Raw genomic sequence first — 27,952 nt, forward strand, 5'->3', positions numbered from 1 at the left:
ACATGTGAACGGATTCTACATGAATTTTGAATGCAGTATATACAGTCAAAAATGCCAAGCATACATGTGGCAAATCAGAAAATCAGAAAAAAGGACATTACCCAAGACAAACAGTACTATTTGAAATCTACTTCCTTTCAAAATCTGCTGTGTTTAATAATCTATTCTACCATGTTTCCCAGAATTTGTTATTTCCATAGACTGCAAGTATGACGAGTTTCAACAGTCAGTTGTATCACTGCGTTGACATCCAATTTATGGTTCATTGTCTGTGTATCCAACATTTTCTGAAAAACAGGTTTCAGACTGCACCACATCTGCTTCGGGGTCTTCCTGTGATGACTTTCCTTTCTTGATGAGCACAACTTGGTAGTCATGGTTTTCAACGTGTTTTTCTTGTTCTTGTCTACTTGGTGCTGCAGTAGCCTTTATTTCATTGTAGCCATGGTTTTCATCTTGTTTTTCACATGTTTGTCCATTGGATGCTTCACCGGTCTTTATTTCATCATATATAGGCTCACCCTCTCCTCCATAGATGTTACCAGGAATTGTGCATAATGGGTAATGCTTCCCATTGGTCTGATAGTTTGGATTAGAAAATTTGGATTCAAGATCTCTGTGAGTCATTGGAGTAATAGGAAATTTTCTCCTCTGTTTCCAGTAGTATGTTGCAGATACAACAATAGCAATGAAAATCACTAAGGCAATGACACCTGCTATCAGTCGCAGTGCTGCCATTCCTGGTGAAAGTCCTGTTGAATGTTTTTCTTGATTTGCTGAGAGTATAGACATGGAAGCAGTAATAGCAGTCTGGAATTTGTCATTGGGCTCAACTGAAATATTAACATCAGTTAGAGGATTCATAGACATTTCACTAACAGTAACAATTGGTTTACCTTCTATACTGTCATATGCTGTTGGTAGGCCTGTATGGGGAATTGTGGCTTGTGAGGTTGCTGTAGAATCATGGATTGTTACAGCTATAGTATCAGTTGAGACAATGGCAGTCACTGTGTCATGACCTGTCATTGTACTTGTCACTTCGTCTGTCTCTACAATTGAAGTTGTGGCCGGCATCGAAGTCGTGACTGGCGCCGAAGTTGTGGCTGGCATTGTAGTTGTTTCCGGCATTGAAGTTGTGCCAATAACCGGAGGAGGACCTACAGCAATGATTCACTGTTTGTATATGTTGTGCAACAAGCTTCAGTTCTACAAATCTTACCTAAATGTACTGTGAGAGATGCCTTTGCTTTTACAAGTCCATACTGATTTGTTACTCTACACTCATAATGACCTACATCTACTATAGAAGCTCTGGGAATGACAAGAGGAAAGTCTCCATTATCCAACTGCTTTCCTGTTATTGTCTTTATAGACCGTCTATTTTTCAGCCAACTAACGCGTACAAGTGGGATTCCACTTGAAGTAGCAGAGGCTACACTGCAAGAAAAGGTGACTGTTTGTCCTCTTGCTGCTGTTAAGTCCGTTGGACGTACAAGAAACTGTGGGTAACAGTCAGCAGCACGAGTTGCTGTACAACCACAGCGGCGACCTGATGGAATAGGCATGCAGAGCTGCTTGCAGTTGCCGTTATTAATTGAACACGTTGAATTGCCTACAGAAGAAACAGTTGCAGTCTACTTATAAAGAATTTGTAATGTGATGCATCAGCACACACACACACACACACACACACACACACACACACACACACACACACACACACACACACACACACACACACACACACACACACACACACACACACCAGTGTAAAACAGTTGCCCATGTCTAAACAGCATTCACATATTCAAAGGCAATAATGCTATTTGAAGTAGAAAAATTATGTTGCTATTTTATTTTGGAAATTGAAATAAGGCAACTGTTTACACTGCAGACAACTCGTCAGTTACAATTTTCCATCCACATTGTCAAAGACATGACAGCAAATTGGCTTACCATTCCGAAGTACTGGATCCCGTACAACAATAGCACTCGGCTTTGTCAGAGATGGAAACTGAATGTCAAGGCTAGTGTAGTTGCCACTGCTGATGTCTAAATGAACGATCGACTTCACCTTCCAGTCGGTCCAGAAAAGCTGATTCTTATAGATGGAAAGTCCAAACGGATGAATGGACGTTGTATCAATGAGAACAGAACGAGAACTGCCATCGACATTACACGTTTCAACCTAGAAAGACAATCTTGTGTTTCTCAATGTGTTCATTGAATTGAATCGGGGACAACTAACCCGGTCGTAATAGGCATCGACCCAGTAGACTTTCTGTGTTTGATGATCTAGTGTGATGCCATTGGGCCAACCCAAGTTCTTATTGACAAGAGTTTGACGAGCACCACCACTCATATCAGCTCGTTCAATCTTTGCCTGTGCTCCCCAATCCGTCCAATACATCATTCTAAACAGAGTCACATTTTTCATCACACGGTAATGGAATTAATGGTCGGAAATATTTACCCTCTTTCTGGATCAAGCACTATGCTTCTCGGTTGATCTAAATTGCTACGGATCAATATTTTATGCATATGTCTGTAGACTGCTGCCACTCCGATCACATCGTGGCCACTGTCCACGAAGTACAAATTGTCTGTCGTCCAGTCATAACCGAGGCCTTCGATCACAGCAATTCCACTCAAAATTACCCTCTGGCTACCATCTGGTCGTATCTTCCTGATGACTTTGTTCTTCACATCACCAACAAACATGTTGTTTGTCTTCACATCGATTTCCAGTGATGTCGTGCTATAGTCAAAGTCTATCGACTGGATAGCATCCACCATTTTGTTCTCGTTGGGACTGAAAGACAAGCCACGAATCGCGTTTGTATCAGTCACCAGAAAGTATTTTTCTTGACCTGTGTAGTTACAGAGTAAGTATAAGTATCGATTTGTAGTCTTGGACGTGCACACTGTGTGCTCTCTTACATACCTTTGCACGTTTTCTTGTCGGCTTGTAGAAGACCGTAACTACATGCACAGATGGCAGAATTGGCTTCGGCCAAACAAAGATGCTCACAGCCGCCGTTTTTGATTGAGCAAGCATTGCTGCCTGTAAAGCAACGAGACGTTTGCAATCATACACTCATTGGTGAGAGCTAAAAATGTGCAGTTGATAGTATATTATTATGTCATTACGCCCGTCTGTCTGATAGGCGATTGGCATCTTTACCCCATGTGGGTGCCCGCCAATGCAGCAGGTCTAATGCAAGGTACATGTTGTGTGCAGTACATATTTATTGTTTTATTTATTATACATTTATGTTTAATATATTATTTATAAGTATTAATTTATATATAGTAATACATTAATTTGAATACCACATGGATGGATGTAATGGCCCCATCTGTGCTTTTCTTGCACATGCACACGAATGCAGAGTTTGGGTGTACTTTAATGCTTGTGGCTAAAGTATTGTTGCAATTACTGCTTACCACTTTGTTGTTTTTTATAAATGGCAATGCCGAAGGGTCGGTTTTTCAGAGATTTGAATTTTGTTGTGGTGCCGTCGTTTGTCGATGTTTGATACAGGCTCTTATCAGTCCAGTCACTCCAGTAGAGGTCAGAACCTTGGAGAGCGAGACCAAACGGGTGAATATCTTGAGATGATGTCATAACAACAAGACGCGATTTGCCATCAAAATGACTGGACTCGATCTGGAAGAGAAGAGTATGTTACAAGGTGCATACATACCTGGATATGAATTAAAAAGTCAAAAGTTCGTACACAAAAATTCGAAGTTGGTACACCAATGTGTTAAATTTATGTATTTATTTACGTATTTATTTACTTATTTACGTATTTACTATTTATTTAATTATAAATAAAATGATAAATAAATAAGTAAATTAGTAAATAAATAAATAAGTAGATAAGTAAATAAATAATTAAATAGATAAATAAATAAATAAGTAAATAAAAAATAAATATAAATAAGTAATAAATAAGTAAATAAATAAATAAATAAATAAAGAAATAAGTAAATAAATAAATAAGTGAATAAATAAATAAGTGAGTAAATAAATAAATAAAAATTAGTAAATAAATAAATAACTAGATAAATAAATAAATAAATATATAAATAAGTAAATAAATAAATAAATAAATAAATAAATAAATAGATAAATAAGTAAATAAATAAATAAATAAATAAATAAATAAATAAATTAATTAATTAATAAATTAATAAGGTATTGTAATTAACTGATGGTTTAGCTATTGTATTTAAACTTATTCATAATTATTATTGTTCTTGCTTTACTACACATACCCTATTGTAATGAGCATCCACCCAATAGATTCTCCTTCCGATCAAATCCAGAGCCAGCCCATTCGGCCATTTAAGTCCCGTATGCACCAGAGTCTCCCTTGTCTTCCCACTCATAAAACTCCTTTCAATCTTGGGCGTCGCACCCCATTCCGTCCAATAGATGTATCCACCCTCGGGATCCACGGCAATCGCTCTCGGTTTATCCAAATCATCAAGGATGATGATGGTGTGTCGACCAACAAAGTCGCTCACTCCGATGGCATTCAGCTCGCCATCAGTGAAAAAAAGTTGATTGGATATCCAATCAATAGCCAGACCGTCGGGAGCCGACAGTTTCCTCACGACTACTTTGCTGTCGCTGCCATTCAAACGGCTGGACGATATGGTCTCCGACCATTTGTCGCTCCAAAATAGTCTTTCCCCTGCGGTCGTCACATCGATGGCAACAGGTAGCGAGGAAGGCGAAAAGAGGCCCGCTGAGGAGACATTTCCGTCAGCGGATAGAATCTCGAGGCGTGACTTCTCCGCCACCACAAGCAACGGGTAGAACTCTGAAAAAGGAATTCGACAAGCGTGTTAATTCTGAATTTCCTGTTTTTGCAAGGTCGTACACCCGGGTACTAACCAGATAGGGTTAGCTGGGCGGTTTGTTTGGATTGCGTCAGTGACGGGCCACGCAAAAAAGCGGAACACTAGAAAATGCGATGGACATCGAAGTAGCGCAGCACATGTAAAACGCAGACTGCAAACTCGCAGACTGTAGGCAGCTGTACAACGCAGACTGCACCGCAACGCAGACTGCATGCAGCACAGACTGCAGATCATGCACATGCAGACTGCAGTCTGCAGTCTCCGTTTTACAGCTGCTAGCTACAGTAGGGAAGTGATAGGTGTACCAACTCACTGCATTCGAGCAGACTTCTTTACATCACTCGTTCTGCTCGTTTTGCGCCACCCACTGTTTTGCACTAACACAAACTGCATCAACCCGCATCTATCCAAACTCTTAATTGATGTCTGCAGTGGAGTATTCCTCAACTCTGCTTCATACGAATGCCCTGCGTTCGCAACTTTGTGTACACGCAACTGGTAGGTGAACAAAAAAGTTTAGTTCCGAACAACAACGCGGGCACACCTACACAATTAGGCACTCCAGTGCAAGTAATTAGTAGATTAGATAAATAGGCTAGGCCACTTACCATTGGCAGTGCAAGGACGAGAGTCCAGAAAGCTAAGGATTCCTGCAACGAGCAAGTAGAGCAGCATCTCGTTCTCGAACGACTGACAAAATAACGTGGAGATCAGAAAATACGGCCTCCTGGAAAACCCGACAATCCGTAGAGAGCGGAAGTGACGCCATCATATCACTCCACCTCATGACCGTGCACTACAACTAAACCAACAGTCCTACGCAGTGTATAGATATACAGCTTAGTTAATATTACTAGCCACCTAGTACAGCACTACACAGGAACGACTAATAAAGCATCCCTTTGGTCATCTAATTTTGCCTTTGTAGAGTTATGCACTCCAGTTGCTGTACACGTTTTGCCAAAAGAGAAATTGTATTGATAGATGTATTTAGACAGTCAGTGTTGTACCTACATTTTCACCTACAGATTCTAAATTCAAGTTTGTTAATACAATTATTTGCTGTTTGTGGTGTGCAAGGCAAGAAGGGTTTACTACCGTTGTCTTGTATTCAAGAAGGGAATGTAGACACTGCCACAGGAAAATTCTTTGACATGGCATTGATGCCTTCACTCACAGTGTTATAAGGACGCAACATGTGAACGGATTCTACATGAATTTTGAATGCAGTATATACAGTCAAAAATGCCATGCATACATGTGGCATATCAGAAAAAAAGACATTAGCCAAGACAAACAGCACGATTTGAAATCTACTTCCTTTAGTCAGCATAGGAAAATCTGCTGTGTTTAATAATCTATTCTACCATGTTTCCCAGAATTTGTTATTTCCATAGACTGCAAGTATGACGAGTTTCAACAGTCAGTTGTATCACTGCTTTTGACATCCAATGTCATCGTCATATATTCAGGGTTCATGTCTGTGTATCCAACATTTTCTTGAAAACAGGTTTCATACTGCACCACATCTGCTTCGGGGTCTTCCTGTGATGACTTTCCTTTCTTGATGCCCACAACTTGGTAGTCGTGGTTTTCAATGTGTTTTTCTTGTTCTTGTCCATTTGGGGCTGCAGCAGCCTTTAGTTCGTCGTAGTCATGGTTTTCAACGTGTTTTTCTTGTTCTTGTCCACTTGGTGCTGCAGTAGCCTTTATTTCATTGTAGCCATGGTTTTCATCTTGTTTTTCACATGTTTGTCCATTGGATGCTTCACCGGTCTTTATTTCATCATATACAGGCTCACCCTCTCCTTCATAGATGTTAACAGGAATTGTGCATAGTGGGAACTGCTTCCCATTGGTCTGATAGTTTGGATTAGAAAACGTGGATTCAAGATCTCTGTGAGTCGTTGGAGTAATAGGAAATTTTCTCCTCTGTTTCCAGTAGAATGTTGCAGATACAGCAATAGCAATGATAATCACTAAGAAAATGACACCTCCTATCAGTCCTCCTGCCATTCCTGGTGAAAGTCCTGTCGATTGTTTTTCTTGATTTGCTGAGAGTATAGACACGGAAGCAGTAATAGCAGTCTGGAATTTGTCATTGGGCTCAACTGAAATATTAACATCAGTTAGAGGATTCATAGACATTTCACTAACAGTAACAATTGGTTTACATTCTATACTGTCATATGCTGTTGGTATGTGTAGGCCTGTATTGGGAGTTGTGGCTTGAGAGGTTGCTGTAGAATCATGGACTGTTACAGCTGGACTAGGCGAGAAAGATTGACTCGCTTGATTAGAAGTTTGTGTCGTAGGCATCATTGTAGTCGTGTCACTAGTTTTGGAGGTCGAATCTAATAATGGAAAATAATCAGCATGGTTACATAATTTCAAGAACCAAAAAAGTACACCAACCAGGAACAGATGTTGTTCTAATAGCAGCACCGGAGGAGGAAGTAGATGCAACTGCATCAGTGAAGGTTACTTTAGTATCAGTTGAGACAATGGCAGTCACTGTGTCATGACCTGTCAGTGTACTCGTCACTTCTTCTGTCTCTACAATTGAAGTTGTTTCTGGCATCGAAGCAGTGGCTGGCATCGAAGTAGTGGCCAGCATCGACGTTGTGGCCGGCATCGAAGATGTGTCCAACATCGAAGTCGTGTCCAACATCGAAGTCGTGTCCGGCATCGAAGATGTGTCCGGCATCGAAGTCGTGTCCGGCATCGAAGATGTGTCCGGCATCGAAGTCGTGTCCGGCATCAAAGTAGTGGCCGGCATCGACGTTGTGGCCGGCATCGAAGATGTGTCCGGCATCGAAGTCGTGTCCGGCATCGAAGTAGTGGCCGGCATCGACATTGTGTCCGGCATCGAAGATGTGTCTGGCATCGAAGTAGTGAATGGCATTGAAGTAGTGACTGGCACCGAAGTTGTGGCTGGCATTGTAGTTGTTTCTGGCATTGAAGTTGTGCCAATAACCGGAGGAGGACCTACAGCAAATGATTCACTGTTTGTACATGTTGCGCAACAAGCTTCAGTTCTACAAATCTTACCTAAATGTACTGTGAGAGATGCCTTTGCTTTTGCAAGTCCATACTGATTTGTTACTCTACACTCATAATGACCTACGTCTACTATAGAAGCTCTGGGAATGACAAGAGGAAAGTCTCCATTATCCAACTGCTTTCCTTTTATTTTCTTGATAGACCGTCCATTTTTCAGCCAACTGACACGTACAAGTGGGATTCCACTTGAAGTAGCAGAGGCTACACTGCAAGAAAAGGTGACTGTTTGTCCTCTTGCTGCTGTTAAGTCTGTTGGACGTACAAGAAACTGTGGGTAACAGTCAGCAGCACGCGTTGCTGTACAACCACAGCGGCGACCTGATGGAATAGGCAAGCAGAGCTGCTTGCAGTTGCCGTTATTAATTGAACACGTTGAATTGCCTACAGAAGAAACAGTTATGAAGTATTTGTAATGTGATGCATCAGCACACACATGCAAGCACACACACACACACACACACACACACACACACACACACACACACACACCAGTGTAAAACAGTTGCCCATGTCTAAACAGCATTCACATATTCAAAGGCAATAATACTATTTGAAGTAGAAAAATTATGTTGCTATTTTACTTTGGAAATTGAAATAAGACAACTGTTTACACTGCAGACAACTTGTCTGTTACAATTTTCCATCCACATTGTCAAAGACATGACAGCAAATTGGCTTACCATTCCGAAGTACTGGATCCCGTACAACAATAGCGCTCGGCTTTGTCAGAGATGGAAACTGAATGTCAAGGCTAGTGTAGTTGCCACTGCTGATGTCTAAATGAACGATCGACTTCACCTTCCAGTCGGTCCAGAAAAGCTGATTCTTATAGATGGAAAGTCCAAACGGATGAATGGACGTTGTATCAATGAGAACAGAACGAGAACTGCCATCGACATTACACATTTCAACCTAGAAAGACAATCTTGTGTTTCTCAATGTGTTCATTGAATTGAATCGGGGACAACTAACCCGGTCGTAATAGGCATCGACCCAGTAGACTTTCTGTGTTTGATGGTCTAGTGTGATGCCATTGGGCCAACCCAAGTTCTTATTGACAAGAGTTTGACGAGCACCACCACTCATATCAGCTCGTTCAATCTTTGCCTGTGCTCCCCAATCCGTCCAATACATCATTCTAAACAGAGTCACATTTTCATAACATGGTAATTGAATTAATGGTTGGAAATATTTACCCTCTTTCTGGATCAAGCACTATGCTTCTTGGTTGATCTAAATTGCTACCGATCAATATTTTATGCATATGTCTGTAGACTGCTGCCACTCCGATCACATCGTGGCCACTGTCCACGAAGTACAAATTGTCTGTCGTCCAGTCATAACCGAGGCCTTCGATCACAGCAATTCCACTCAAAATTACCCTCTGGCTACCATCTGGTTGTATCTTCCTGATGACTTTGTTCTTCGCATCACCAACAAACATGTTGTTTGTCTTCACATCGATTTCCAGTGATGTCGTGCTATAGTCAAAGTCTATCGACTGGATAGCATCCACCATTTTGTTCTCGTTGGGACTGAAAGACAAGCCACGAATCGCGTTTGTATCAGTCACCAGAAAGTATTTTTCTTGACCTGTGTAGTTACAGAGTAAGTATAAGTATCGATTTGTAGTCTTGGACGTGCACACTGTGTGCTTGCTTACATACCTTTGCACGTTTTCTTGTCGGCTTGTAGAAGACCGTAACTACATGCACAGATGGCAGAATTGGCTTCGGCCAAACAAAGATGCTCACAGCCGCCATTTTTGATTGAGCAAGCATTGCTGCCTGTAAAGCAACGAGACGTTTGCAATCAAACACTCATTGGCGAGAGCTAAAAATGTGCAGTTGATGGTATATTATTATGTCATTACACCCGTCTGTCTGATAGGCGATTGGCATCTTTACCCCCATGTGGATGCCTGCCAATCCAGCAGGTCTAATGCAAGGTACATGTTGTGTGCAGTACATATTGTTTTATTTATTATACATTCATGTTTAATATATTATTTATAAGTATTAATTTATATATAGTAATACATTAATTTGAATACCACATGGATGGATGGCCCCATCTGTGCTTTTCTTGCACATGCACACGAATGCAGAGTTTGGGTGTACTTTAATGCTTGTGGCTAAAGTATTGTTGCAATTACTGCTTACCACTTTGTTGTTGTTTTTTATAAGTGGCAATGCCGAAGGGTCGGTTTTTCAGAGACTTGAATTTTGTTGTGGTGCCGTCGTTTGTCGATGTTTGATACAGGCTCTTGTCAGTCCAGTCACTCCAGTAGAGGTCAGAACCTTGGAGAGCGAGACCAAACGGGTGAATATCTTGAGATGATGTCATAACAACACGACGCGAGTTGCCATTGAAACGACTGGACTCGATCTAGAACAGAAGAGTATGTTACAAGGTGCATACATACCTGGATATGAATTAAAAAGTCAAAAGTTGGTACACGAAAATTTGAAGTTGGTACACCAATGTGTTAAATTTATCTATTTATTTACTATTTATTTACTTATTTACGTATTTATTATTTATTTAATTATTTATATAATTACAAATAAAATATGATAATAAATAAGTAAATTAGTAAATAAATAAATAAAATAAATAAATAAATAGATAAGTATATAAATAATTAAATAGATAAATAAGTAAATAAGTAAATAAATAAATAAATAAGTAATAAATAAATAAGTAAATAAGTAAATAAATAAAAAATAAATAAATATATAAGTAAATTTACTTATTTATTTATTTATTTATTTTATTTATAAATAAATAAATAAATATATAAATAAATACATAAGTAAATAAATAAATTAATAAATATGTAAATAAATAAATAAATAAATAAAAAAGTAAATAAATTAATTAATTAATAAGGTATTGTAATTAACTGATGGTTTAGCTATTGTATTTAAACTTATTAATAATTATTATTGCTCTTGCTTTACTACACATACCCTATTGTAATGAGCATCCACCCAATAGATTCTCCTTCCGATCAAATCCAGAGCCAGCCCATTCGGCCATTTAAGTCCCGTATGCGCCAGAGTCTCCCTTGTCTTCCCACTCATAAAACTCCTTTCAATCTTGGGCGTCGCACCCCATTCCGTCCAATAGATGTATCCACCCTCGGGATCCACGGCAATCGCTCTCGGTTTATCCAAATCATCAAGGATGATGATGGTGTGTCGACCAACAAAGTCGCTCACTCCGATGGCATTCAGCTCGCCATCAGTGAAAAAAAGTTGATTGGATATCCAATCAATAGCCAGACCGTCGGGAGCCGACAGTTTCCTCACGACTACTTTGCTGTCGCTGCCATTCAAACGGCTGGACGATATGGTCTTCGACCATTTGTCGCTCCAAAATAGTCTTTCCGCTGCAGTCGTCACATCGATGGCAACAGGTAACGAGGAAGGCGAAAAGACGCCGGCTGAGGAGACATTTCCGTCAGCAGATAGAAGCTCGAGGCGTGACTTCTCTGCCACCACAAGCAACGGGTCGAACTCTGAAAAAGGAAGTCGACAAGCGTTTTAGTGCTGAATTTCATGTTTTTGCAAGGTCATATACCCGGGTACTAACCAGATAGGGTTAGCTGGGCGGTTTGTTTGGGTTGCGTCTGTGACCGGTACCCCCACGCAAAAAAGCGGAACACTAGAAAATGCGATGGAAATCGAAGTAGGGCAGCACGTGTAAAACGCAGACTGCAAACTCGCAGACTGTAGGCAGCAGACTGCAGATCATGCACACGTAGCTGACTGCAGTCTGCAGTTTCCGTTTTACAGCTGCTAGCTATAGTAGGGAAGTAATAGGTGCACCAACTCACTGCATTCGAGCAGACTTCTCTACATCACTCGTTCTACTCGTTTTGCGCCACCCACTGTTTCGTATTAGACAAAATGTATCAACCCGCATCTATCCAAACTCAATCCGACCTATTGATGTCTGCAGTGGAGTATTATTCCTCAACTCTGCTTCATACGAATGCCCTGCGTTCGCAACTTTGTGTACACGCAACTGGTAGGTGAACAAAGTCTAGTTTCGGGCAACAATGCGTGCACACCTACACAACTAGGCACTCCATTGCAAGTAATTAGTAGATTAGATAAATAGGCTAGACGACTTACCGTTGGCAGCGCAAGGACGAGAGTCCAGAAAGCTAAGGATTCCTGTAACGAGCACGTAGAGCAGCATCTCGTTCTCGAACGACTGACGAATGACGTGGAGATCAGAAAATACGGTCTCTTGGAAAACCCGACAATCTGTTGTGTAGAGATCGGAAGTGACGCCATCATATCACTCCATCGCATTACCGTGCACTACAGTACTTACAACTAAACAGGCAGTTTTTACGTACTATACATATACAGCTTAGTTAATATTACTAGCCACCTAGTACAGTACTACACAGTGAAGACAAGTGCAAATAGAGTCGCATACAAATGATGTGTGATCGCAACAATTATGTGCCTACATTACTCGCAATGATAGAATTGACTGTCTTGCACACTTGTCATTATATCAGCTTTTTGTTGTCCTTGTCCTCCTTTGATGGTGGCTCTGAAATCACCACCTGCTCCCATTCAATGTCGGGCATTTCTGGGATTTTGTATGGGTCGATGATCGTCTCATCGTCAAGACCCTCATTGTTCATTGTTCTGTAGCCGAATGATGGATTATCAAACTGAGCTGTCGTCTGTATACGTGGCTGTACTTGCACTCTGTTGAGATTGTAGGATCTTGATTTGCGTCTTCGTTTGACAATCAGGAGGACAGCAAGTACAACCAAGAGAATCAACAGAATGAGAACGACGATCACGATCGCGACTACTACAGTAGTCGACGACGATCCCTTGCTTGACTCTGCTGGTGGACTCGCTGAAAGTACAAACAGTGAGGCACACACCTTGTGTGTTTCAGTTACTGTACACATAATCATAGACCAGCAAACAGTTGCCCAACTTTGTCATTCCCAGATTCTTACTCAATCGTCGACGACTCAGCCAAGGAGTAAGAATCGAAGGATGACGAGAGTGGGCCACAATGTAGCTGAGTCTATAGAACAATATCTTACCAGAGATGCTCTCTGAAGGTCTAGATGAAGTAGCACGACTCGTTACGGTCGAAACTTGACTAGATGTCTTTACTGTTGGCAAGTTTGTGAAAGTCTCGGAGCCTTTTTGTCTAGCAGTTGAAGATGATGTAACATTAGCGGTTGACGGTTGTTGAGTCGATACAACTGGCCGCGTCGATACAACTGGCTGGGTTGACACAACTGATTGCGCTGTTTGAAAACCAGTCTTCAATCCAGGGGCTCGAGACGTCTGCTTTGCTTTAGTCGTCTGTATACCTTTGGATGTTGCGGCTGTAGAAGCAACTTGTTTTGAAGATTTCTTTGTCTGGGTTGCTAACGGTGTCCAAGGTGCTTGTGTTGTTTTCGATTTCTGGGTTGTTATGGCGACAACTGGTCGGCTTGAGGTGGTTGTTGCTGCTGCTGATATTGTTTTGGTCAAAGACCCAATAGTGGGAGTCGATGGAGTAGGCAACATCACGACTATTTGATACAGAAATAACAACAGTGTCAAAGACTAAATATGTTTATGTATGTATGTATGTATGTATGTATGTATTGACAATATTTATGTACACAGTATGTATGTATGTGTACAGTATGTATGTATGTATGTATGTATGTCCAGTATGTATGTATGTGTACAGTATGTATATATGTATGTGTGCAGTATGTATGTATGGATGTGTACAGTATGTGTGTATGTACATACAGTACGTATGTATGTATGTATGTATGTGTACAGTATGTATGTATGTATATACAGTATGTATGTATGAATGTATGTATGTATGTATGTACAGTATGTATGTATGTGTACAGTATGTACGTATGTATGTATGTACAGTATGTATGTATGTACAGTACGGATGTATGTATGTACAGTATGTATGTATGTATGTATGTACAGTATGTATGTATGTATGTATGTATGTATGTACAGTATGTACGTATGTATGTATGTACAGTATGTATGTATGTATGTATGTACAGTATGTATGTATGTATGTACGTACAGTATGCATGTATGTGTACAGTATGTATGTATGTATGTGTACAGTATGTATGTACAGTATGTATGTATGTATGTATGTATGTATGTATGTATGTGGCTCAATTGGTTAGAGTGTGCAGTTGGAGATTGGCAACATCCGGGACCTTTGGGTCAGAGTTTGAGTGCGGGAGGGCCACATACATAAATTCCCTTGGGCAAGGAACTAACATACAATTGCCTCTCTCTCTCTCTCTCTCTCTCCCCCCTCTCTCTCCCCCCCCCGGAGTGTCAGGTTCTGTCTACAGCAAGTACAGCAAGTGTGAAGTACATCATAGTGACTTCTGATACAGTAGTGTTAGATTGCGGTGTTAGATTGCGGTGTTAGATTGCAGAATAGTGATTACAGTATCGAACCTGAGCCTTAGGGGCTCTTGTATGTACGTAGGTACAAAAAAATGTACAGTATGTGCGTATGTATGTGTACAGTCACTGCATCTTGTTCTGCTTTTCTACTTGTTGCTATTACTAGCCCCAGTGGATAGAAGGCATTTCAAGATGAGAGAGTGGATCTGGGCATGCACATCCCTTATTCACTTTAATCTATTCCACGTGCAGGTTTCTCTTTTGTGTCGCTTTTTGTTTTTCTTGGAATTTTTCTTTTTCTGTTTCGTGGAAAGGAATGCCGTTCAAAAGCAGGTGTTAAATCCCACCAGAGACACAGAGGACACTAAAGAGAGTCATCACTGTTATCAGTGGACATGCCATCACATCATGTGTACAGTATGTACGTATGTATCAGTGTGTGTGTGGTGTGTGTGTGTGTGTGTGGTGTGTGTGTGTGTGTGTGTGTGTGTGTGTGTGTGTGTGTGTGTGTGTGTGTGTGTGTGTGTGTGTGTGTGTGTGTGTGTGTGTGTGTGTGTGTGGTTTTTGTGTGTAGTCATCTGTATACATGTGATGTACATAAAGTCCATTTGTATACACACAAATGGACACACATACGTACACACGTAGCACAGTGAAACAACTGCAATTACCAGTTACAACAGTCGATGAATTGACACTGCCATACACATTACTAGCACGACACGTGTACATCCCAGCAACCGACCGATTTGCAACAGTGATCATCAAAACAACATCCAGATCATCAGGTATGCTGCTGTCATTGTACTGATGAACGTACATGATGCGGCCATCCTTCAACCATTCGACCAAAAACTTGGGCAGAACTGTTGTGGATCCGTTTTGCACCCGACAGTGAAGCACCACCGAACCGGACTCATTGACTGTCACCGTTGCCGGATCCACACTGATAACAGGCACGCAACTCTTCAATTGCTCCGGAATGCAAACACACTGTCTACCACTCGGAGTGGGTAAACAAATCTGTTGACATCCGCCGTTGTCACGTGAACACGCACTACCTCCTAACGACACATACAAACAAATAACTGAATCTTAGTTATTAATATCAACCACAACTACGTGATCTTACCGATCACTTTGTTGTCGTAGAATGCTAGAGCTCTGATTGCACTTCGGTCAACGATTTTGGTCGGTGGCTTTGCGTCGTTGAATGTCAGAGACCATAAGGAACCATTTGCCCGATCACTGACGTACAGCATGCCATCGGCTGCTGTGAGTCCCGCCACTTTGAATGATAAAAATTTTGACTGACATTCTTGACCATCGAAATTACACCGAAACACCTGAAAATTCAGTTTTCAATCAGTTGTTGGATGATCTCATTATGAGTAAGTAACTGTGGTGGAGGGTTGACCTGGCTGTTGTTGTTGATCCATACTAGTTTGTTGAGTGAGCGATCGATTGCGAGTTTCAAGGGTGAAGCGACAAGGTTCGTTTTGAACAAGTTGCTATTGTCTCCACTCATTGTTGATTTTACAATGCGCCGACTGTCTGAGCGATCGGAAATCCACCACATAACTCTACAATGGCACGGCAGTCAGACGACTGACACACACACACACACACACACACACACACACACACACACACACACACTCACACACACACACACACACACACACACACACACACACACACACACACACACCAATTTCTCACCCTTTCTCGGGCAGAATAACGAGATCCAACGGTCGCTCATTCTTATCCTCAACCACCGGAACACAACTCGATCCCATCTTGTTGCTACGCACACATACCCGATGAAGATCAGGTTGTGTGTAGTAAACCAGGTTAGCAGTCGGATCAAATCGAAGTCCCTCCACTCGACCAGATTCATTATAACTAGATATCTCCGTCCCATTCAAGAATGCTTGGACAATCCTACTCGTATTCAAACCTCCAGATTCAACCCACACGACGGTACTCGACGCGACATCATAATCGATAGAAGTTACAGGTCCGTTCATGGCAATCGGAGGAAACGCCTCAACAACAGCATTTGGACGAGAATCGACTCTCATGGCACGGATTCTATCAAAGTCTGCGGCAACAATGTATTGCACTAAAAACAGACACGGTGTACATACATACATACATTGCAATGTGTATGAAAAGAGATTCAATACGAAGGTAACTTACGTGAGTTGGACATGCTACGAACGGTTACGTTTGCCGGTGTGGATCGAGCTCTACCGTACTTATTGACAGCGACACATACGTATGACCCGCTATCATTCCTGTTGACAGATCGAATCGTGATCGAGACATCGTCGGTGTATCTGAGTCTGTTGGCGTCGTATGATTCAACGACGTCACCGTCCTTCAACCACTGAGCACTGATGTACGACAAACCGGTCGCATTGCTGGACACCAGAGTACACGACAATGTCAGATAACTCGTTTCGTCGACAGTTAGAGAATCCGGAGACGACGCGATTGCTGGTTGACAGTCACTCGTGTTGTCACTAGTGCATGCACAACGTCGACCGTCTGGAATCGGGAGACATAACTGAGGGCAGCCACCGTTGTCTTTCGAACAGGCATTCGATCCTATACAATTGACACACATTTTGTAGCACTCGTGGAACAAAACAACGAGTCGACTTGTATTACCCGATGTCTGACTAGCGTTGTAATATGCTAGACCTGCCGGTTTCTCGTCCATTTTCACGATTCGCAGTGCCGAGTTGTCCTTCACCACCCAGCGGTAAACACCCTTCAGGTTCTGATCGCTAAAGTAGACAATGCCCTCGAAGTACGCCAGATCGAAAGGATGGAGATCACGCCCTGGGGCTCTAAAAGCAAGCGGATTCGTGCTCTTTCCCAGATCAATGCGTCCAATCTATAAACAAAATGTCTCAATATATTGTCATATTTCTAGATATTTTGTGTGTGAGTGACCTGGTCTCGCTTAGTGTCTGACCAGTAGAGACTGCGATTGTGATGGTCCAGTGCCAGGCCGCTCGGTTCGTGTACGAACAACTGGGAAAGAAAAAACTTTCGATTTTCACCCGCCATGTCTGCTTCCTCAATTCTCGGTTTCGAGCCCGAGTCGGTCCAAAACATGATGCTAATATATAAATCGCAATACATAACTTGTCTATACAAATAATGAGACTAAATGCATTGTACCCATTTTCTGGATCTAAAACTATGGCTCTCGGTCGGCTTATATTTCTCATTAACACGATGTGTTTCTGCCCATCCATTGTCACCACACCAATTGTGTTGCTGCCATCATCACTGTAGTAAACCTTACGACCGATCCAGTCGACAGCGATGCCTTCAGGTCGAGACAAATTTCCTAGAAGTAGTTCTCGCGTGCCTCCAAACGAAGATCGGTAAATGGCTCGATCGCTGATGTCTGTCCAATAGATTTTTCTTTCCACAGCATCAAAGTCTACACCTACAGGCTTAGGTGACTGTAACGGCTTGAACATATCGACAACAACATCGGATGACTTCGGGATGACTCCTCGAATCTGAGTGCCATCCGACATTATGAGGAATGATGCAGATGCTGCAAACATGAAAATTAACAATATAAATTTTTAATTTTTCTATTTTTTATTTTTTAATTTATGTTATTTCACTATTTATTTATTTATTGTTTATTATCCTTTTTTAATTTTAATTTTTTATTTTTCTATTTTTTATTTTCTTATTTATTTGTTTATCTACTTATTTTTATTTATTTTTATTATTTATTAATTTTTTATTTTCCTTTTTTTATTATTTTTCTATTTCTATTTATTATTTATATTATTATTCTATTTATTATTTATCTATTTATTTATTTATTTTTTTAATTCAATTTTAATTTTATTTTATTATTCTATTTATTTATCTATTTTTCATTATTCTTTTATTATTATCTTTTACTAACTTTATTTTTTCATTTTTTATATTTTTATTCAAGGGTTTGCAAGTACATTACAATACATACATAACTCTGATTCAATTTATTATGTATCTTGTTTAGACACGAACCTTCGCATTCCTTCGTTGTGATGTTGTAGACACCGTAGTTGCATGCGCACTTGACCCCTTTCTTATTGAGAAGACAGACAGTATCGTCACCGCAGCCGCCATTTGATGCACAATCGGACGGCACTGCAAATGCAACAATTTTCATATGGCAACAAATTTCCAGACACAAACACAAGCACAAGCATGGATACGCATGCACACACACAGACACAAACACACACACACACACACACACACACACACACACACACACACACACACACACACACACGCACACCATATACTAACCAGCCTTGCTTGAAGTGTTCACAAACAACAGTCCACCAATTCGTCGATCAAGAGGAGGGTACTTGATTCCAAGTAGATGCAGAGTCGAGCCGTTGTTCAGAAACAAGCGGCTAATTACAGTCTTTGTCCAATCCGACCAATACAGTGTATTCCCATGAAGCGCCAAACTAAAAGGATGCTCTCCATCTATAGCAAGCAAAACTTGCCTCTTCGTACCATTCATCGTCGCTACTTCAATCTGTAACACCAAACATTCCAACCAATTTTAGATTCAAACTCGACTACAAACAGTGACCAACTTTATCAAGCTTCGCATCGGCCCAATACATTTTATAATTTGCAATATCAAGAGTGAGACCATTCGGCCATCCCAAATCTCGAGTGACAATCGCTTCTCGATTTGCGCCTGACATATATGCCCGTTCGATCCTAGGATTGGCTCCCCAGTCGGTCCAGTACATTCTCCTACAAAATACATTAGTGTTTCTATTCAAAAGGTGTGGTGTGGTGTGGTGCGTGCGTGTGTGTGTGTGTGTGTGTGTGTGTGTGTGTGTGTGTGTGTGTGTGTGTGTGTGTGTGTGTGTGTGTACGTGTGTACATGTGTGTGTGTGCACGCACGTGTGTGTGGCTTTACCTGTCAGCAATGTCCAGTACAATTGCTCTCGGTTCGTCTAACTTCTCGGTGATAACTTTTGCGTTCACGCCTCCCTTGATTCTCACAGCTCCGATGACATTCAGTTGGCGATCGCCATAGTAAACAACACCAGCGGATGCATCGACAGCTATGCCTTCGGGATATTCCAAGTTGCCAAGGACAACCCTCGTCTTGCCTGTCTGCGGGTTCAACTCCATCACTGTCTTTAGAATCACGTCGGAGTAATAAACAAGTCCAGTTATACGATCATAATCCATTAATAAAGGTCGAGTAACGGAAGTAATCGGACGAATTGCTGATTTCAAGTCTTTACTTTGACTGTCGATCATAAACCCTCGTACGCGACCCTTCTCTGTTATCAAGTAATACGACGTCGGTACTACAACAAGCAATTTCATTCCACACACGATACAGCTGTTAATGAAACGGACTCTTACCTCTGCATGTAATGCCAGTGTTCAGCATATATCCATAGCTGCAAGCGCAGACAGCTCGATCGGGCTCGGGAAAGCACAACTGATTGCAACGAGACGATGAGCAATAGTTGCTGCCTGCACGACCACCAAACATGACAGCATAACACAACATGACAACATAACACAACATAACAACATAATACAATAGACAACACCACACAACATGACAACACCACACAACACAACAACACACATGACAACACCACACAACACAACACCACACAAGACAGCAACACCACGCAACACAACAACATCACACAATATGACAACACCACACAACATGACAACACCACACAACATCCCAACACCACACAACATGACAACATCACACAACAATTTTCTCACCCTGTTTTGGCTTGAATCTGCAATAAGAAAGTCCGTGTGGTGGCAATAATGTCGTCATTCTCTCTCTAACACTCCAGCCAGTCCTCGGCGTTTCGTAAATTTTACTGTCACGTCGATCCGACCAGTAGATCGAAGTATCGCTGAGTGCCATACCGAACGGAACTATATTACTGCTTCGTAACAGGAGCTTCGTTCGTCTACTAGTCAGCAAATTAAACACTTCAATCTGAAGGGATAAAGACAACAAACCAACTAGCAATCGCTCATTCACAAATTGTAATGAATTAGGTGACCTGGTCCAGTCCGGAATCAATCCAGAATAATTCGCTCGTTTCTGGGTCAATAACTATGGCCACTGGAGTGTTAAGACCGGAGTCAACAACCGTCGTTACCGAGGAACCACTCATGTACGCTCTCTTTATCTCGACTTTAGTCCCAGAATTCACCCAAAACATCAACCTTTAACACAAACGGTCGTCTACACAATACGACTCAGACATGCAGGCATTTTATTGTATATACCCTTTCTCAGGATCCAATGCAATAGAGGTAGGACTTGCCACTGACAACATAGGAATGGCCATCGCATAGAGTCCGTCCATACTGACAACACCAATAAAATCTAGCGCCTGATCAGTAAAGAAGATCTGTTTACCAATCCAGTCTACGGCAATGCCGTATGGTACTGAGACACTCTTGGCAATCACTTTCCTAGTGCCATTCATGCTACTACTATTCAACGACTGTTTGGCTACCCAGTGTTGCAAGGAGTCGACCCAGAAGAGTTGCTGAGTACTCATATCACAGTCGACATTCACCACACGTTGAAGACCCTCGATCGTGCGATACACGGGCTTGAATGTTTTCGTATCTAGGAGTTCAATCACGGATGTCTCTGATACAACCAAAAACCCAACTGGAGGAGATGGTGTCGATGCTACTGGAGTCATAGCTGATGGTGTGCCACCGGATGACGAACGAATTGTAGACACGGTGGTTGAGCTAACAGTGGGAAAAATGCGAGTCGATGTGGCAGCAGAGGTTGCAACAGAAGTTGGAGTACTATTAGATATGACCGCAGTTGACGGCATTCGAGTCGATACAACAGCAGATGTCACACCAGGGCCAGCACTGGAAGACGTCCGACTGGTCGTCGTGACAACAGAACTAGTCGTCGTGACAACAGAACTAGTCGTCGTGACAACAGCACCAGTCGTTCCCATAGTCTGAGCTCTGCTGCTTGCTTTTTGAGACGCAACTGTGACCACATTGGATACAGAAGAACCCACTACGAGTTCAACAAATACTACAATACAATTATTTCTAGAACAATAGTGAACAAACATACATGTTGCATTAGGAGTGCCCGTTGGTGGACTCGTTGACTCTGCAAACAATGCAAACAACCATAAAGCTGTAACAGCAAAACACAAAGTGAAGAGTTCGTTACCTGAAGTAACCTGAAGAGTGGCATTGTCTGACACAACGACACCATATTTGTTTCCAACTCGACAGGAATACACACCTCCATTGGATGTTGTTACCAACCCAATCGTCAGCACGGCATCATTATCACTTGGCATATTAGACAAATTGTATGTCATCTGCTTGGAGCCATTGTACATCCACACAACTGATGTTGTCGGGTATCCAAGACTTGATGTGTTCGCCACACGACAATGAAACGTGACCGACACACCCTCGACTACCTTACGAGAGACGGGACCACGAACGATAGTTGGCATGCAAGCAGTCTTGTTGCTGTCTGGACAAACACAAAGTCTCCCATCGGGCGTTGGAAGACAAATCTGCTCACATCCACCGTTTCCCTCTGAGCAGGCATTCGTACCTACAAACACATCAGATCAATCATACATTGACGTATACAATAAGTATTGATAAACACACCGGACTCTCCACTTGTTGTGTAGTAAGTTACAGGACCGTGTAATCCGGACGATTCGAGCAACAGATTTATAACATTTGTAGTGATATTCCATTGCCACATTGTTCTATTCGTCATATCACTAATGTATGCCACAGTATCATACACAGCCAGCTTCATCACTCGTTGCACGCTCGTAGCAAATTGCTGTCGATCAGAACCATCAGTACTCACATACCACTACATGTAACAACCAATGAAATCGTAGTAAATGACCAACCAAATGTACTAACCAAATTGCTGTTTGTGGTGATACAAAGTCGTCGTTTCTTTCGATCAAACGCTAATCCTGTTGGCTGTGTAATAACCGAAGAAAGGAATACCGAACGACTATCACCGCTCATTGTAGATTTCTCGATCCGAGACGATGCTCCTGACACCAACCAGAACATCAACCTATATTCAATCCGAGTCAGAGAACACGACATTTGTATCACAACAATAATGCCTCACCCGGACAACGGATCTACAACTAGCGTGTCCACGAGTGTAACGTTTTTGACAACGACATAGAAATAGGAAAAATCCATACTCACTAATGATATTCTTTTTAAATCCGATTCTGTAAAGTAAATGTGTTTTCCTATCCAGTCAGCCGTTAGAGCACCGATTGCACCCACTCCCCTCCACTGACCAAATAAGCTACCATTCCTATTTGAACGATAAATAGTGCCATTTGCTCCCGCAGTGTAGAATACTGTTTGAGCACTAACATCGGTGTCCACCGCTGATACGTTGCCAGCAGTAGTAATAGTGAATAAGTCCACAGTTGTAGTGACCGTTGATGACACGTCAACCGCTCGTATGAGGTCATCATCGCTCAACAAAATAAAATCTCTCTTTGATGTGAGAGAGAGCGTTGCAGGTTGTGATGTCACATTGCCATAGTAGTTGCTCACAATGCACGTATAGACACCAGCACTGCTGCTGTTCACTTGTGCTACGGTTAAAATTGCAACGTCATTGATTAGATCAGAGCCAGACATCTTTGCAATCGCTCTGCCATCCAGGTACCATATTGCCGCAGAGTATGGCACACCAAATTCTCTCGCCGGCTTTAGCTTACAGCGAAGTGTAACTTTGCTGTTTTCTTTGACAGTTGCTGATGTAGGCGAGGCTACGATTCTTGGCATGCAACTTGTTGTGTTTTCCTTCATGCAGACACATTGCCGCCCCATGGGCACAGGAAGGCAGACGTAAGAACAGCCACCGTTGTTACTCGAACAAGCAGTTGTCCCTGCAACGCACCAAACGATAAAACAATGCACACCAAACATGCATGCCAAATAATAGACCAATACAGATAGCATGCATGTCATTATACAAACAGACTGACCGTTTGTCCTATCGGCATCGTAAACGACGACTCCCAACACTTTCAGTCTCGTTCTCACCATCCTGTATGCTACACGATCACGTATTCCCCATCGGTACACACCAAGTAGTTTCTGATCGGTGAAATACACAACACCGGCATAGTGTGCCATGTGATATTGGTGCAAGTTAACATTCGGTGCTTTATACGTTTTGGGGCCGCTCACTCCTGTTAGATCATACTCGCCAATCTGTATGAACAACATGAGATCAAGAGATCAACAATAAATCAACATTCACAACTAACTAGATCTAGTTGTCTGTCAGCCCAGTACAGTTTTCTTCCCTGAAGATCAAGGGCAAGACCAGTTGGCTCTTGAACAGTTTTATTGTTCAGCAAAATCTGACGATTCCCTCCTGCCATGTCTGCCTGCTCGACTCTCTTGAGACCCCAATCAGTCCAATACATCAAACTATTGACAATACATCCGTGACTCTCAAATAATCAGATAACATTGGAGTATATCTAACCCTTGCTCAGGATCGATGGCGATTTCTCGTGGACTCTGGAGATCCTCATTGATAATAACAATGCTGTAATTTCCATCAAACGTTACCATACCAATAATGTTTATGCCGTCGTCTGTGTAGTAAATATTGCGAGTGATCCAGTCGACAGCCAGTCCTTCGGGATTCACCAGACCAGACAATATAACTTTAGTCCCTCCTTTCAACGTACTTCGAGATATTGTTCCATTTATTGTGTTTGTCCAGTAAATGTACCCGTCAATTGCATCGTAATCCAATGCAGCTGCGTTACCATCAACCATTAAGGGCTTAAATACATCTTCAACGCCTGACGAGCGAGAATCAAGAGTCATGCCACGGATCTCCTTTCCGTCAGTGAAAACAACAAATTGATCCGGAGCTGCAATAATCAATATAAACAATCATGCAATTCAATGACAACAACAACAACAACAAACTCTATACTTCGACATTCTTTTGATCCTCCACGAATAAATCCATATCTGCAGATACATGCTATACCATTGGGTTCCTGAAGACAAAGCTGTCCGGTAGCACAAGCATCTTTCTCGGCACAACGAGTCATCACTAATCAATACATTCCTTCTAATATAGACATTAGTATACACCAAGTCACATACGTGGTACTTGAGTTGAGTCGTAGACCTTCAGTCCTCCCGGTCTGCTGCCAAATGGTGGATACGTTACATTTATAAATATGGGCATTGTGCCACCAGCAATCGGAATTGTAGCCAACGAGCCCTTATGGTTAATCCAGTCAGAAAAGAAAATAGTCCCGTTGAAGATAGCGACACTGAATGGATGAATGGATTTCAAGTCATACAACAGTGTACGATTTGTACCATCCAAATTACAAGATTCGATCTAAAATCATAACTACTAAGATGTCGTTCAATCTGCCAACACATCCGAATAAGTGCTTACTCTGTCAGTATATGCATCGACCCAATACAGCTTCTCGTTGTCCAGATCTAACGTGATTCCATTTGGCCATTTCACAGTGGTGCTTCCTTTGGCTACTATAACTGTTCTCTCAACTCCAGTCTTCGCTGCCATTTCAATCTTTGGAGTTGTACTTCCCCAATCAGTCCAATACATTGTGCTGCAAATCAACATGTAATATATATATATATATATATATATATTATTTTATTATATATCTTTAACACCCACATCTAGCTATCCCCTCCCCAACTTAAAACTTACTAGTACATCATAGTGTCATCTAGAGAAGAAAAAACATCTCAAAACGCACATATATATAATATTGTAATATATATAATTGCAATATATATAATTAAAAAATTAAATATATATATATATATATATATATATATATATATATATATATATATATATATTACACTCAAAACTATTTACTTAGATACATGAAAGTCCCCACTCAAAACATCATCTATTTCTGCAAGCATGTGGCTCGAAATCATTCTAGCATATATAGATATAAAATATAATATATTATATGTATTATCATCATCATTGTCATCGTTATTGTTATTGCTGCAGTATCATAATTATCATAACTTCTGTATTGCAGTTATTTATTCTAATTAAAAATAAAATATCATAATTATGTAAATGAGCACCCATTTCTGTGATTGAGCACAATGTCACGTGGTTGGTCCAGGCCTTTACTTATAATAGTCTTGAAATTTTCGCCGCTATATGAAACGGCACCGATAATATTCAGTCTGTTGTCTGTGTAATACAACACTTTGCTGCTCCAATCAACAGCAATGCCCTCAGGATAAGAAAGTCCACCCAACACAGTCCTCCTGTTTCGTGTTGTCATATTGATTTCAATCAGAGCCTTCTCAATTGGATCAGTATAGTACAGATTTCCAGTCAAAGGATCATAGTCAACATCCAGTGGTTTAGACAGTCCTGTAATAGGCTCAATAGCATCTTTTAGATCATTAGTTGACGTGTCAAGTGTAAATCCTCTAATACTTTGGTTGTTCACCACAAGGAGGTATTGTTCAGGAGCTATGGAGCAATTAGCATATCACATTTCATACCATGAATGTGATGAACAAGAACGACTCACTGTTGCATGTGACACCATCGGCATCCAAAAAACCATACGCACAAGAGCATAATTTGTAAGACATTTCTATCAGACAAAGTTGGCTACAGTTGTTCTCCGAACATGCATTGGAACCTACAGACACTTAGTAATCTCACTGATATCGTCACAATTAATTAAAATATTGCATTACCTTCGTCACGACTAGCATTGTAGACCGAGATGGCATATGGCTGTTGTGAGGCATTGAAGTATGATACTGAGCTAAATCCATCTCTTGGTGACCTATAGATGGTGTTAGAGCGTTGGTCTATCCAGTAGATGCTACTTGCACTTAACGACAGGTCACTGATATAAACATTCAACGTTGGCTGGAGGACAAGAGTAGGCTGAGATGCTTCACTACCATTAACATTCACTACAAGTATCTACAACAAAAGAATACGTAAAAATTAAATTTGCAAACTTGATTAGTGTTCTAGAAAATCAACCTGTTTGAGTTCGCCGTCGCTCCAGTAAAGCATCTGCCGATCGGCATCCAATGCCAACCCGGTCACCGATCTCAAACCTCTTGCTACCACATTCCGTCCTTTGCCACTGTAATATACCCGTTCTATTTGAGCCGGAGTTGACTTATCACCCCAATAAATTAACCTACACAAACAACATGAGTTCATCGGACGACTGACTTGGACACACTGAAGCAGATATGTAACCCATTCTGAGGATCGACGGCTAGTGGGCCTGGCTTTGATGGAGTAGTAAAGAGTACAGGTTTAATGTAATGACCACTCGCTGTACACATTATAATCACTCGGTAATCAAAGTCACTGTAAAAGACTAGTCTGCTGATCCAGTCAAAAGCTACTCCCAAAGGCGAAGAAAGCACTTTGTCAATCGGGTGTAGTGTGCTCGTAGATCCATTCAACAGTTGGCTTGCCACCCAATGCTGTCTCGTGTCAGTAAAGATAACACGATGTTGTAGAGCATCGTAATCCACTGCAACTGGACGTTCCACGCCATCAACTGTCGCATCGATGCTATTGACAGGCCCTCCGTCTTCTTGCAGAACTAGAGAGTCAATCTTTCCTCTTTCAGCAATCAACAAACGATCTTGGTGCTCGTCCGCTGTAGAGAGACACACATGAAACAATGTGATGCTCACACACTGACATCTAATGGCAACATGACTTAGTTCTGTCATTTAATTGCTATATCATCTAGACAAGATGGAGCCTCAATTTCCTTTACCACTTCTCAGGTGACTAGCACAGGTGTCTCGCTATGTAGGCAGTAAGCCAAACTATACTATGCGACAAATCAAAATCAGACAACAAGCACCATTTGATAGCATGCAAACAAAGAGATCACAAGCCATTAGCAAGCAAGTCTATACAACAACTGCTGACCATCTGTTGACCCCTCGTCCACATACATGCACAAATACAGTATGTATGAGTAAGACACACAAACGCATGTTGTACTATGCACAATCTCAGCGACTGAAGTAATCAATTCAACAGCCATTTTGCTCTCTCTTGCAACCTGCGAATTCCTTTCTGTCTCAAACTCCCAACAACTCACATGCAATCAGGTATGAATACTATAGTCTTCGTTAGACTGTACACCTCAATAGAGTTAACAAATATTACAGTCATCATCACCTTGTACACAGCAGTTGTGAAGTAAGAGACAAATGAGAGCAGCAGCTAACTCCATTTCTTGTTGCTGCCTTCCACAGAAATCCAACAGGAACTCTGCTCACGCCACCTGCATTGTAATTAGCACCTACTGTCTAGTGAACCATTTCACACCTTAACGTCTTCAGTGACGTACATAATTATGGCTACAATAGCACAAAGCATATCCTCTCTACAATGTCACGAAAACGTGTGCTAC

At 41.4% G+C, this 27,952-nt stretch overlaps 1 protein-coding gene across 1 annotated transcript; it reads right to left on the reverse strand.

The window, feature by feature from the left end:
• Positions 1–12: 12 nt before the first annotated feature.
• LOC134196855 (uncharacterized) lies at positions 13–27,786 on the reverse strand. Its single transcript, XM_062666076.1, has 54 exons — positions 27,718–27,786; positions 26,770–27,181; positions 26,545–26,707; positions 26,247–26,481; positions 26,075–26,188; positions 25,614–26,013; positions 24,934–25,111; positions 24,630–24,873; positions 24,454–24,576; positions 23,992–24,388; positions 23,768–23,933; positions 23,483–23,711; positions 22,600–23,383; positions 22,380–22,542; positions 22,110–22,326; positions 21,652–22,050; positions 21,550–21,588; positions 20,724–21,489; positions 20,495–20,660; positions 20,202–20,427; positions 19,818–19,931; positions 19,360–19,759; positions 19,025–19,190; positions 18,726–18,963; positions 18,438–18,560; positions 17,580–17,967; positions 17,349–17,517; positions 17,061–17,289; positions 16,587–16,997; positions 16,107–16,509; positions 15,802–15,967; positions 15,517–15,730; positions 15,056–15,448; positions 13,031–13,510; positions 12,475–12,834; positions 12,084–12,218; positions 10,914–11,464; positions 10,104–10,329; positions 9,609–9,728; positions 9,138–9,534; positions 8,914–9,079; positions 8,622–8,853; positions 7,930–8,322; positions 7,294–7,866; positions 6,315–7,232; positions 4,288–4,838; positions 3,451–3,673; positions 2,948–3,067; positions 2,477–2,873; positions 2,252–2,417; positions 1,960–2,191; positions 1,223–1,615; positions 897–1,160; positions 13–833 (listed from the first exon to the last, which is right to left on the reverse strand). The coding sequence occupies exons 1-54, from the start codon at positions 27,770–27,772 to the stop codon at positions 256–258; spliced, it is 16,365 nt and encodes a 5,454-aa protein (XP_062522060.1). The 5' UTR covers positions 27,773–27,786; the 3' UTR covers positions 13–255.
• Positions 27,787–27,952: the final 166 nt, after the last annotated feature.

This window comes from Corticium candelabrum, chromosome 21 (genome assembly GCF_963422355.1).
Source record: "Corticium candelabrum chromosome 21, ooCorCand1.1, whole genome shotgun sequence".
Taxonomy (NCBI): Eukaryota; Metazoa; Porifera; class Homoscleromorpha; order Homosclerophorida; family Plakinidae; genus Corticium; species Corticium candelabrum.